The 12,500-nt window shown below is 37.5% G+C and overlaps 1 protein-coding gene across 1 annotated transcript in view; it reads left to right on the top strand.

Annotated features, from left to right (window-relative positions):
• adamtsl7 (ADAMTS-like 7) overlaps positions 1-12,500 on the top strand; it is a 39,405-nt gene that overhangs the window by 25,030 nt on the left and 1,875 nt on the right. Inside the window, exons 10-12 of the mRNA XM_071408614.1 lie at positions 779-958; positions 1,100-1,244; positions 4,117-4,144. Of these exons, the coding sequence (XP_071264715.1) occupies positions 779-958; positions 1,100-1,244; positions 4,117-4,144 (353 nt within the window). The remainder of the gene's footprint in view (positions 1-778; positions 959-1,099; positions 1,245-4,116; positions 4,145-12,500) is intronic.

Raw genomic sequence — 12,500 nt, 5'->3', positions numbered from 1 at the left:
GTTAATCTAACTACAGTATAGTTGTCTCTACCTGGTCTGATCTCAGGTGTTAATCTAACTACAGTATAGTTGTCTCTACCTGGTCTGATCTCAGGTGTTAATCTAACTACAGTATAGTTGTCTCTACCTGGTCTGATCTCTAGGTGTTAATCTAACTACAGTATAGTTGTCTCTACCTGGTCATATCTCTAGGTGTTAATCTAACTACAGTATAGTTGTCTCTACCTGGTCTGATCTCAGGTGTTAATCTAACTACAGTATAGTTGTCTCTACCTGGTCTGATCTCTAGGTGTTAATCTAACTACAGTATAGTTGTCTCTACCTGGTCATATCTCTAGGTGTTAATCTAACTACAGTATAGTTGTCTCTACCTGGTCTGATCTCAGGTGTTAATCTAACTACAGTATAGTTGTCTCTACCTGGTCTGATCTCAGGTGTTAATCTAACTACAGTATAGTTGTCTCTACCTGGTCTGATCTCTAGGTGTTAATCTAACTACAGTATAGTTGTCTCTACCTGGTCTGATCTCAGGTGTTAATCTAACTACAGTATAGTTGTCTCTACCTGGTCTGATCTCTAGGTGTTAATCTAACTACAGTATAGTTGTCTCTACCTGGTCTGATCTCAGGTCAGGTGTTAATCTAACATAGTGCTGTGTGGTGTGTGTGTGTGTGTGTGTGTGTGTGTGTGTGTGTGTGTGTGTGTGTGTGTGTGTGTGTGTGTGTGTGTGTGTGTGTGTGTGTGTGTGTGTGTGTGTGTGTGTGTGTGTGTACCCCAGTGTTCGGCGGAATGCGGAAACGGAACCCAGACCCGGGGCGTGGCCTGTCTACTCCATGACAACGGTCGCCTGGAGGCTGTGGACCAATCAAACTGCTCCCACCTGGATCGACCAATGAGCTCTCAGAGCTGCCACCTGAAGGTGTGTGGGGTGCAGTGGTACGCCACCGATTGGAGCACGGTGAGTTACTCCGCCTACCTACCTACCTACCCCTCTCGCTCTCTCTCTGCCTTTCTTACTCTCAACCTTTACCTATCTCGTCTGTCTGTCTGTCTGTCTGTCTGTCTGTCTGTCTGTTTGTCTCTCTCTCTCTCTCTCTAGTGTTCTCGCTCCTGTGACGGAGGTTACCGTGTGCGTGAGGTAAGTTGTCTTGCCGACAACGTGACCCCTAGTGACCTGTGTGACCTCAGTTCAACCCCTGAGAGTCGGGAGAATTGTAACACCCAGCCCTGTTTACCTGAGACAGGTATGACCTCCCTCCTCCTCCATCCCTCCCCCCTCCCTCTACTCTCTCCATCCCTCTCTCCTCCTCCCTCCCTCTCCTTTCCTCCTCCATCTCTCACTCACCTCAACCCACTGTGTAATGTCTCTAGTCTCATCATGTAGTAACCAGTACTATAACTGTGTAATGTCTCTAGTCTCATCATGTAGTAACCAGTACTATAACTGTGTAATGTCTCCTCTAGTCTCATCATGTAGTAACCAGTACTATAACTGTGTAATGTCTCCTCTAGTCTCATCATGTAGTAACCAGTACTATAACTGCGTAATGTCTCCTCTAGTCTCATCATGTAGTAACCAGTACTATAACTGTGTAATGTCTCCTCTAGTCTCATCATGTAGTAACCAGTACTATAACTGTGTAATGTCTCCTCTAGTCTCATCATGTAGTAACCAGTACTATAACTGTGTAATGTCTCCTCTAGTCTCATCATGTAGTAACCAGTACTATAACTGTGTAATGTCTCCTCTAGTCTCATCATGTAGTAACCAGTACTATAACTGTGTAATGTCTCCTCTAGTCTCATCATGTAGTAACCAGTACTATAACTGTGTAATGTCTCTAGTCTCATCATGTAGTAACCAGTACTATAACTGTGTAATGTCTCTAGTCTCATCATGTAGTAACCAGTACTATAACGGTGTAATGTCTCCTCTAGTCTCATCATGTAGTAACCAGTACTATAACTGTGTAATGTCTCTAGTCTCATCATGTAGTAACCAGTACTATAACTGTGTAATGTCTCTAGTCTCATCATGTAGTAACCAGTACTATAACTGTGTAATGTCTCCTCTAGTCTCATCATGTAGTAACCAGTACTATAACTGTGTAATGTCTCCTCTAGTCTCATCATGTAGTAACCAGTACTATAACTGTGTAATGTCTCTAGTCTCATCATGTAGTAACCAGTACTATAACTGTGTAATGTCTCTAGTCTCATCATGTAGTAACCAGTACTATAACTGTGTAATGTCTCTAGTCTCATCATGTAGTAACCAGTACTATAACTGTGTAATGTCTCCTCTAGTCTCATCATGTAGTAACCAGTACTATAACTGTGTAATGTCTCCTCTAGTCTCATCATGTAGTAACCAGTACTATAACTGTGTAATGTCTCCTCTAGTCTCATCATGTAGTAACCAGTACTATAACTGTGTAATGTCTCCTCTAGTCTCATCATGTAGTAACCAGTACTATAACTGTGTAATGTCTCTAGTCTCATCATGTAGTAACCAGTACTATAACTGTGTAATGTCTCTAGTCTCATCATGTAGTAACCAGTACTATAACTGTGTAATGTCTCCTCTAGTCTCATCATGTAGTAACCAGTACTATAACTGTGTAATGTCTCCTCTAGTCTCATCATGTAGTAACCAGTACTATAACTGTGTAATGTCTCCTCTAGTCTCATCATGTAGTAACCAGTACTATAACTGTGTAATGTCTCTAGTCTCATCATGTAGTAACCAGTACTATAACTGTGTAATGTCTCTAGTCTCATCATGTAGTAACCAGTACTATAACTGTGTAATGTCTCTAGTCTCATCATGTAGTAACCAGTACTATAACTGTGTAATGTCTCTAGTCTCATCATCTAGTAACCAGTACTATAACTGTGTAATGTCTCCTCTAGTCTCATCATGTAGTAACCAGTACTATAACTGTGTAATGTCTCTAGTCTCATCATGTAGTAACCAGTACTATAACTGTGTAATGTCTCTAGTCTCATCATGTAGTAACCAGTACTATAACTGTGTAATGTCTCTAGTCTCATCATGTAGTAACCAGTACTATAACTGTGTAATGTCTCTAGTCTCATCATGTAGTAACCAGTACTATAACTGTGTAATGTCTCTAGTCTCATCATGTAGTAACCAGTACTATAACTGTGTAATGTCTCCTCTAGTCTCATCATGTAGTGACCAGTACTATAACCGTGTAATGTCTCCTCTAGTCTCATCATGTAGTAACCAGTACTATAACTGTGTAATGTCTCCTCTAGTCTCATCATGTAGTAACCAGTACTATAACTGTGTAATGTCTCTAGTCTCATCATGTAGTAACCAGTACTATAACTGTGTAATGTCTCCTCTAGTCTCATCATGTAGTAACCAGTACTATAACTGTGTAATGTCTCTAGTCTCATCATGTAGTAACCAGTACTATAACTGTGTAATGTCTCTAGTCTCATCATGTAGTAACCAGTACTATAACTGTGTAATGTCTCCTCTAGTCTCATCATGTAGTAACCAGTACTATAACTGTGTAATGTCTCTAGTCTCATCATGTAGTAACCAGTACTATAACTGTGTAATGTCTCTAGTCTCATCATGTAGTAACCAGTACTATAACTGTGTAATGTCTCCTCTAGTCTCATCATGTAGTAACCAGTACTATAACTGTGTAATGTCTCCTCTAGTCTCATCATGTAGTAACCAGTACTATAACTGTGTAATGTCTCTAGTCTCATCATGTAGTAACCAGTACTATAACTGTGTAATGTCTCCTCTAGTCTCATCATGTAGTAACCAGTACTATAACTGTGTAATGTCTCTAGTCTCATCATGTAGTAACCAGTACTATAACTGTGTAATGTCTCTAGTCTCATCATGTAGTAACCAGTACTATAACTGTGTAATGTCTCCTCTAGTCTCATCATGTAGTAACCAGTACTATAACTGTGTAATGTCTCCTCTAGTCTCATCATGTAGTAACCAGTACTATAACTGTGTAATGTCTCCTCTAGTCTCATCATGTAGTAACCAGTACTATAACTGTGTAATGTCTCTAGTCTCATCATGTAGTAACCAGTACTATAACTGTGTAATGTCTCCAGTCTCATCATGTAGTGACCAGTACTATAACTGTGTAATGTATCTAGTCTCATCATGTAGTAACCAGTACTATAACTGTGTAATGTCTCTAGTCTCATCATCTAGTAACCAGTACTATAACTGTGTAATGTCTCCTCTAGTCTCATCATGTAGTAACCAGTACTATAACTGTGTAATGTCTCTAGTCTCATCATGTAGTAACCAGTACTATAACTGTGTAATGTCTCTAGTCTCATCATGTAGTAACCAGTACTATAACTGTGTAATGTCTCCTCTAGTCTCATCATGTAGTAACCAGTACTATAACTGTGTAATGTCTCTAGTCTCATCATGTAGTAACCAGTACTATAACTGTGTAATGTCTCTAGTCTCATCATGTAGTAACCAGTACTATAACTGTGTAATGTCTCTAGTCTCATCATGTAGTAACCAGTACTATAACTGTGTAATGTCTCTAGTCTCATCATGTAGTAACCAGTACTATAACTGTGTAATGTCTCTAGTCTCATCATGTAGTGACCAGTACTATAACTGTGTAATGTCTCTAGTCTCATCATGTGGTAACCAGTACTATAACTGTGTAATGTCTCTAGTCTCATCATGTAGTAACCAGTACTATAACTGTGTAATGTCTCTAGTCTCATCATGTAGTAACCAGTACTATAACTGTGTAATGTCTCTAGTCTCATCATGTAGTAACCAGTACTATAACTGTGTAATGTCTCTAGTCTCATCATGTAGTAACCAGTACTATAACTGTGTAATGTCTCCTCTAGTCTCATCATGTAGTAACCAGTACTATAACTGTGTAATGTCTCTAGTCTCATCATGTAGTAACCAGTACTATAACTGTGTAATGTCTCTAGTCTCATCATGTAGTAACCAGTACTATAACTGTGTAATGTCTCTCTAGTCTCATCATGTAGTAACCAGTACTATAACTGTGTAATGTCTCTAGTCTCATCATGTAGTAACCAGTACTATAACTGTGTAATGTCTCTAGTCTCATCATGTAGTAACCAGTACTATAACTGTGTAATGTCTCTAGTCTCATCATGTAGTAACCAGTACTATAACTGTGTAATGTCTCTAGTCTCATCATGTAGTAACCAGTACTATAACTGTGTAATGTCTCTAGTCTCATCATGTAGTAACCAGTACTATAACTGTGTAATGTCTCTAGTCTCATCATGTAGTAACCAGTACTATAACTGTGTAATGTCTCTAGTCTCATCATGTAGTAACCAGTACTATAACTGTGTAATGTCTCCTCTAGTATCATCATGTAGTAACCAGTACTATAACTGTGTAATGTCTCTAGTCTCATCATGTAGTAACCAGTACTATAACTGTGTAATGTCTCCTCTAGTCTCATCATGTAGTAACCAGTACTATAACTGTGTAATGTCTCTAGTCTCATCATGTAGTAACCAGTACTATAACTGTGTAATGTCTCCTCTAGTCTCATCATGTAGTAACCAGTACTATAACTGTGTAATGTCTCTAGTCTCATCATGTAGTAACCAGTACTATACCTGTGTAATGTCTCTAGTCTCATCATGTAGTAACCAGTACTATAACTGTGTAATGTCTCTAGTCTCATCATGTAGTAACCAGTACTATAACTGTGTAATGTCTCCTCTAGTCTCATCATGTAGTAACCAGTACTATAACTGTGTAATGTCTCTAGTCTCATCATGTAGTAACCAGTACTATAACTGTGTAATGTCTCTAGTCTCATCATGTAGTAACCAGTACTATAACTGTGTAATGTCTCCTCTAGTCTCATCATGTAGTAACCAGTACTATAACTGTGTAATGTCTCTAGTCTCATCATGTAGTAACCAGTACTATAACTGTGTAATGTCTCTAGTCTCATCATGTAGTAACCAGTACTATAACTGTGTAATGTCTCTAGTCTCATCATGTAGTAACCAGTACTATAACTGTGTAATGTCTCTAGTCTCATCATATAGTAACCAGTACTATAACTGTGTAATGTCTCTAGTCTCATCATGTAGTAACCAGTACTATAACTGTGTAATGTCTCTAGTCTCATCATGTAGTAACCAGTACTATAACTGTGTAATGTCTCTAGTCTCATCATGTAGTAACCAGTACTATAACTGTGTAATGTCTCTAGTCTCATCATGTAGTAACCAGTACTATAACTGTGTAATGTCTCTAGTCTCATCATGTAGTAACCAGTACTATAACTGTGTAATGTCTCCTCTAGTCTCATCATGTAGTAACCAGTACTATAACTGTGTAATGTCTCTAGTCTCATCATGTAGTAACCAGTACTATAACTGTGTAATGTCTCTAGTCTCATCATGTAGTAACCAGTACTATAACTGTGTAATGTCTCCTCTAGTCTCATCATGTAGTAACCAGTACTATAACTGTGTAATGTCTCTAGTCTCATCATGTAGTAACCAGTACTATAACTGTGTAATGTCTCCTCTAGTCTCACCATGTAGTAACCAGTACCATAACTGTGTAATGTATCTAGTCTCATCATGTAGTAACCAGTACTATAACTGTGTAATGTCTCCTCTAGTCTCATCATGTAGTGACCAGTACTATAACTGTGTAATGTCTCTAGTCTCATCATGTAGTAACCAGTACTATAACTGTGTAATGTCTCTAGTCTCATCATGTAGTAACCAGTACTATAACTGTGTAATGTCTCTAGTCTCATCATGTAGTAACCAGTACTATAACTGTGTAATGTCTCTAGTCTCATCATGTAGTAACCAGTACTATAACTGTGTAATGTCTCCTCTAGTCTCATCATGTAGTAACCAGTACTATAACTGTGTAATGTCTCTAGTCTCATCATGTAGTAACCAGTACTATAACTGTGTAATGTCTCTAGTCTCATCATGTAGTAACCAGTACTATAACTGGGTAATGTCTCCTCTAGTCTCATCATGTAGTAACCAGTACTATAACTGTGTAATGTCTCTAGTCTCATCATGTAGTAACCAGTACTATAACTGTGTAATGTCTCCTCTAGTCTCATCATGTAGTAACCAGTACTATAACTGTGTAATGTCTCTAGTCTCATCATGTAGTAACCAGTACTATAACTGTGTAATGTCTCTAGTCTCATCATGTAGTAACCAGTACTATAACTGTGTAATGTCTCTAGTCTCATCATGTAGTAACCAGTACTATAACTATGTAATGTCTCCTCTAGTCTCATCATGTAGTAACCAGTACTATAACTGTGTAATGTCTCCTCTAGTCTCATCATGTAGTAACCAGTACTATAACTGTGTAATGTCTCTAGTCTCATCATGTAGTAACCAGTACTATAACTGTGTAATGTCTCCTCTAGTCTCATCATGTAGTAACCAGTACTATAACTGTGTAATGTCTCTAGTCTCATCATGTAGTAACCAGTACTATAACTGTGTAATGTCTCTAGTCTCATCATGTAGTAACCAGTACTATAACTGTGTAATGTCTCTAGTCTCATCATGTAGTAACCAGTACTATAACTGTGTAATGTCTCTAGTCTCATCATGTAGTAACCAGTACTATAACTGTGTAATGTCTCTAGTCTCATCATGTAGTAACCAGTACTATAACTGTGTAATGTCTCTAGTCTCATCATGTAGTAACCAGTACTATAACTGTGTAATGTCTCCTCTAGTCTCATCATGTAGTAACCAGTACTATAACTGTGTAATGTCTCTAGTCTCATCATGTAGTAACCAGTACTATAACTGTGTAATGTCTCCTCTAGTCTCATCATGAAGTAACCAGTACTATAACTGTGTAATGTCTCTAGTCTCATCATGTAGTAACCAGTACTATAACTGTGTAATGTCTCTAGTCTCATCATGTAGTAACCAGTACTATAACTGTGTAATGTCTCCTCTAGTCTCATCATGTAGTAACCAGTACTATAACTGTGTAATGTCTCTAGTCTCATCATGTAGTAACCAGTACTATAACTGTGTAATGTCTCCTCTAGTCTCATCATGTAGTAACCAGTACTATAACTGTGTAATGTCTCTAGTCTCATCATGTAGTAACCAGTACTATAACTGTGTAATGTCTCCTCTAGTCTCATCATGTAGTAACCAGTACTATAACTGTGTAATGTCTCTAGTCTCATCATGTAGTAACCAGTACTATAACTGTGTAATGTCTCTAGTCTCATCATGTAGTAACCAGTACTATAACTGTGTAATGTCTCCTCTAGTCTCATCATGTAGTAACCAGTACTATAACTGTGTAATGTCTCTAGTCTCATCATGTAGTAACCAGTACTATAACTGTGTAATGTCTCTAGTCTCATCATGTAGTAACCAGTACTATAACTGTGTAATGTCTCTAGTCTCATCCTGTAGTAACCAGTACTATAACTGTGTAATGTCTCTAGTCTCATCATGTAGTAACCAGTACTATAACTGTGTAATGTCTCCTCTAGTCTCATCATGTAGTAACCAGTACTATAACTGTGTAATGTCTCTAGTCTCATCATGTAGTAACCAGTACTATAACTGTGTAATGTCTCTAGTCTCATCATGTAGTAACCAGTACTATAACTGTGTAATGTCTCTAGTCTCATCATGTAGTAACCAGTACTATAACTGTGTAATGTCTCCTCTAGTCTCATCATGTAGTAACCAGTACTATAACTGTGTACTGTCTCCTCTAGTCTCATCATGTAGTAACCAGTACTATAACTGTGTAATGTCTCTAGTCTCATCATGTAGTAACCAGTACTATAACTGTGTAATGTCTCTAGTCTCATCATGTAGTAACCAGTACTATAACTGTGTAATGTCTCCTCTAGTCTCATCATGTAGTGACCAGTACTATAACTGTGTAATGTCTCTAGTCTCATCATGTAGTGACCAGTACTATAACTGTGTAATGTCTCTAGTCTCATCATGTAGTAACCAGTACTATAACTGTGTAATGTCTCTAGTCTCATCATGTAGTAACCAGTACTATAACTGTGTAATGTCTCCTCTAGTCTCATCATGTAGTAACCAGTACTATAACTGTGTAATGTCTCTAGTCTCATCATGTAGTAACCAGTACTATAACTGTGTAATGTCTCCTCTAGTCTCATCATGTAGTAACCAGTACTATAACTGTGTAATGTCTCTAGTCTCATCATGTAGTAACCAGTACTATAACTGTGTAATGTCTCTAGTCTCATCATGTAGTAACCAGTACTATAACTGTGTAATGTCTCCTCTAGTCTCATCATGTAGTAACCAGTACTATAACTGTGTAATGTCTCTAGTCTCATCATGTAGTAACCAGTACTATAACTGTGTAATGTCTCCTCTAGTCTCATCATGTAGTAACCAGTACTATAACTGTGTAATGTCTCTAGTCTCATCATGTAGTAACCAGTACTATAACTGTGTAATGTCTCCTCTAGTCTCATCATGTAGTAACCAGTACTATAACTGTGTAATGTCTCTAGTCTCATCATGTAGTAACCAGTACTATAACTGTGTAATGTCTCTAGTCTCATCATGTAGTAACCAGTACTATAACTGTGTAATGTCTCCTCTAGTCTCATCATGTAGTAACCAGTACTATAACTGTGTAATGTCTCTAGTCTCATCATGTAGTAACCAGTACTATAACTGTGTAATGTCTCTAGTCTCATCATGTAGTAACCAGTACTATAACTGTGTAATGTCTCTAGTCTCATCATGTAGTAACCAGTACTATAACTGTGTAATGTCTCTAGTCTCATCATGTAGTAACCAGTACTATAACTGTGTAATGTCTCCTCTAGTCTCATCATGTAGTAACCAGTACTATAACTGTGTAATGTCTCTAGTCTCATCATGTAGTAACCAGTACTATAACTGTGTAATGTCTCTAGTCTCATCATGTAGTAACCAGTACTATAACTGTGTAATGTCTCTAGTCTCATCATGTAGTAACCAGTACTATAACTGTGTAATGTCTCCTCTAGTCTCATCATGTAGTAACCAGTACTATAACTGTGTAATGTCTCCTCTAGTCTCATCATGTAGTAACCAGTACTATAACTGTGTAATGTCTCTAGTCTCATCATGTAGTAACCAGTACTATAACTGTGTAATGTCTCTAGTCTCATCATGTAGTAACCAGTACTATAACTGTGTAATGTCTCCTCTAGTCTCATCATGTAGTAACCAGTAATATAACTGTGTAATGTCTCTAGTCTCATCATGTAGTAACCAGTACTATAACTGTGTAATGTCTCTAGTCTCATCATGTAGTAACCAGTACTATAACTGTGTAATGTCTCTAGTCTCATCATGTAGTAACCAGTACTATAACTGTGTAATGTCTCTAGTCTCATCATGTAGTAACCAGTACTATAACTATGTAATGTCTCCTCTAGTCTCATCATGTAGTAAAGGGGTACTATAACTGTGTAATGTCTCTAGTCTCATCATGTAGTAACCAGTACTATAACTGTGTAATGTCTCTAGTCTCATCATGTAGTAACCAGTACTATAACTGTGTAATGTCTCTAGTCTCATCATGTAGTAACCAGTACTATAACTGTGTAATGTCTCCTCTAGTCTCATCATGTAGTAACCAGTACTATAACTGTGTAATGTCTCTAGTCTCATCATGTAGTAACCAGTACTATAACTGTGTAATGTCTCCTCTAGTCTCATCATGTAGTAACCAGTACTATAACTGTGTAATGTCTCTAGTCTCATCATGTAGTAACCAGTACTATAACTGTGTAATGTCTCTAGTCTCATCATGTAGTAACCAGTACTATAACCGTGTAATGTCTCCTCTAGTCTCATCATGTAGTAACCAGTACTATAACTGTGTAATGTCTCTAGTCTCATCATGTAGTAACCAGTACTATAACTGTGTAATGTCTCTAGTCTCATCATGTAGTAACCAGTACTATAACTGTGTAATGTCTCTAGTCTCATCATGTAGTAACCAGTACTATAACTGTGTAATGTCTCCTCTAGTCTCATCATGTAGTAACCAGTACTATAACTGTGTAATGTCTCTAGTCTCATCATGTAGTAACCAGTACTATAACTGTGTAATGTCTCTAGTCTCATCATGTAGTAACCAGTACTATAACTGTGTAATGTCTCCTCTAGTCTCATCATGTAGTAACCAGTACTATAACTGTGTAATGTCTCTAGTCTCATCATGTAGTAACCAGTACTATAACTGTGTAATGTCTCTAGTCTCATCATGTAGTAACCAGTACTATAACTGTGTAATGTCTCTAGTCTCATCATGTAGTAACCAGTACTATAACTGTGTAATGTCTCTAGTCACATCATGTAGTAACCAGTACTATAACTGTGTAATGTCTCTAGTCTCATCATGTAGTAACCAGTACTATAACTGTGTAATGTCTCTAGTCTCATCATGTAGTAACCAGTACTATAACTGTGTAATGTCTCTAGTCTCATCATCTAGTAACCAGTACTATAACTGTGTAATGTCTCTAGTCTCATCATGTAGTAACCAGTACTATAACTGTGTAATGTCTCTAGTCTCATCATGTAGTAACCAGTACTATAACTGTGTAATGTCTCTAGTCTCATCATGTAGTAACCAGTACTATAACTGTGTAATGTCTCCTCTAGTCTCATCATGTAGTAACCAGTACTATAACTGTGTAATCTCTCTAGTCTCATCATGTAGTAACCAGTACTATAACTGTGTAATGTCTCTAGTCTCATCATGTAGTAACCAGTACTATAACTGTGTAATGTCTCTAGTCTCATCATGTAGTAACCAGTACTATAACTGTGTAATATCTCTAGTCTCATCATGTAGTAACCAGTACTATAACTGTGTAATGTCTCTAGTCTCATCATGTAGTAACCAGTACTATAACTGTGTAATGTCTCTAGTCTCATCATGTAGTAACCAGTACTATAACTGTGTAATGTCTCTAGTCTCATCATGTAGTAACCAGTACTATAACTGTGTAATGTCTCCTCTAGTCTCATCATGTAGTAACCAGTACTATAACTGTGTAATGTCTCTAGTCTCATCATGTAGTAACCAGTACTATAACTGTGTAATGTCTCTAGTCTCATCATGTAGTAACCAGTACTATAACTGTGTAATGTCTCTAGTCTCATCATGTAGTAACCAGTACTATAACTGTGTAATGTCTCCTCTAGTCTCATCATGTAGTAACCAGTACTATAACTATGTAATGTCTCCTCTAGTCTCATCATGTAGTGACCAGTACTATAACTGTGTAATGTCTCTAGTCTCATCATGTAGTAACCAGTACTATAACTGTGTAATGTCTCTAGTCTCATCATGTAGTAACCAGTACTATAACTGTGTAATGTCTCTAGTCTCATCATGTAGTAACCAGTACTATAACTGTGTAATGTCTCCTCTA

The sequence above is a fragment of the Salvelinus alpinus genome, chromosome 6 (genome assembly GCF_045679555.1).
Source record: "Salvelinus alpinus chromosome 6, SLU_Salpinus.1, whole genome shotgun sequence".
NCBI classification, from domain to species: Eukaryota; Metazoa; Chordata; class Actinopteri; order Salmoniformes; family Salmonidae; genus Salvelinus; species Salvelinus alpinus.
The sequence above is the reverse complement of the archived record's forward strand: the minus strand, read 5'-3'. Positions and strand labels throughout refer to the sequence as shown.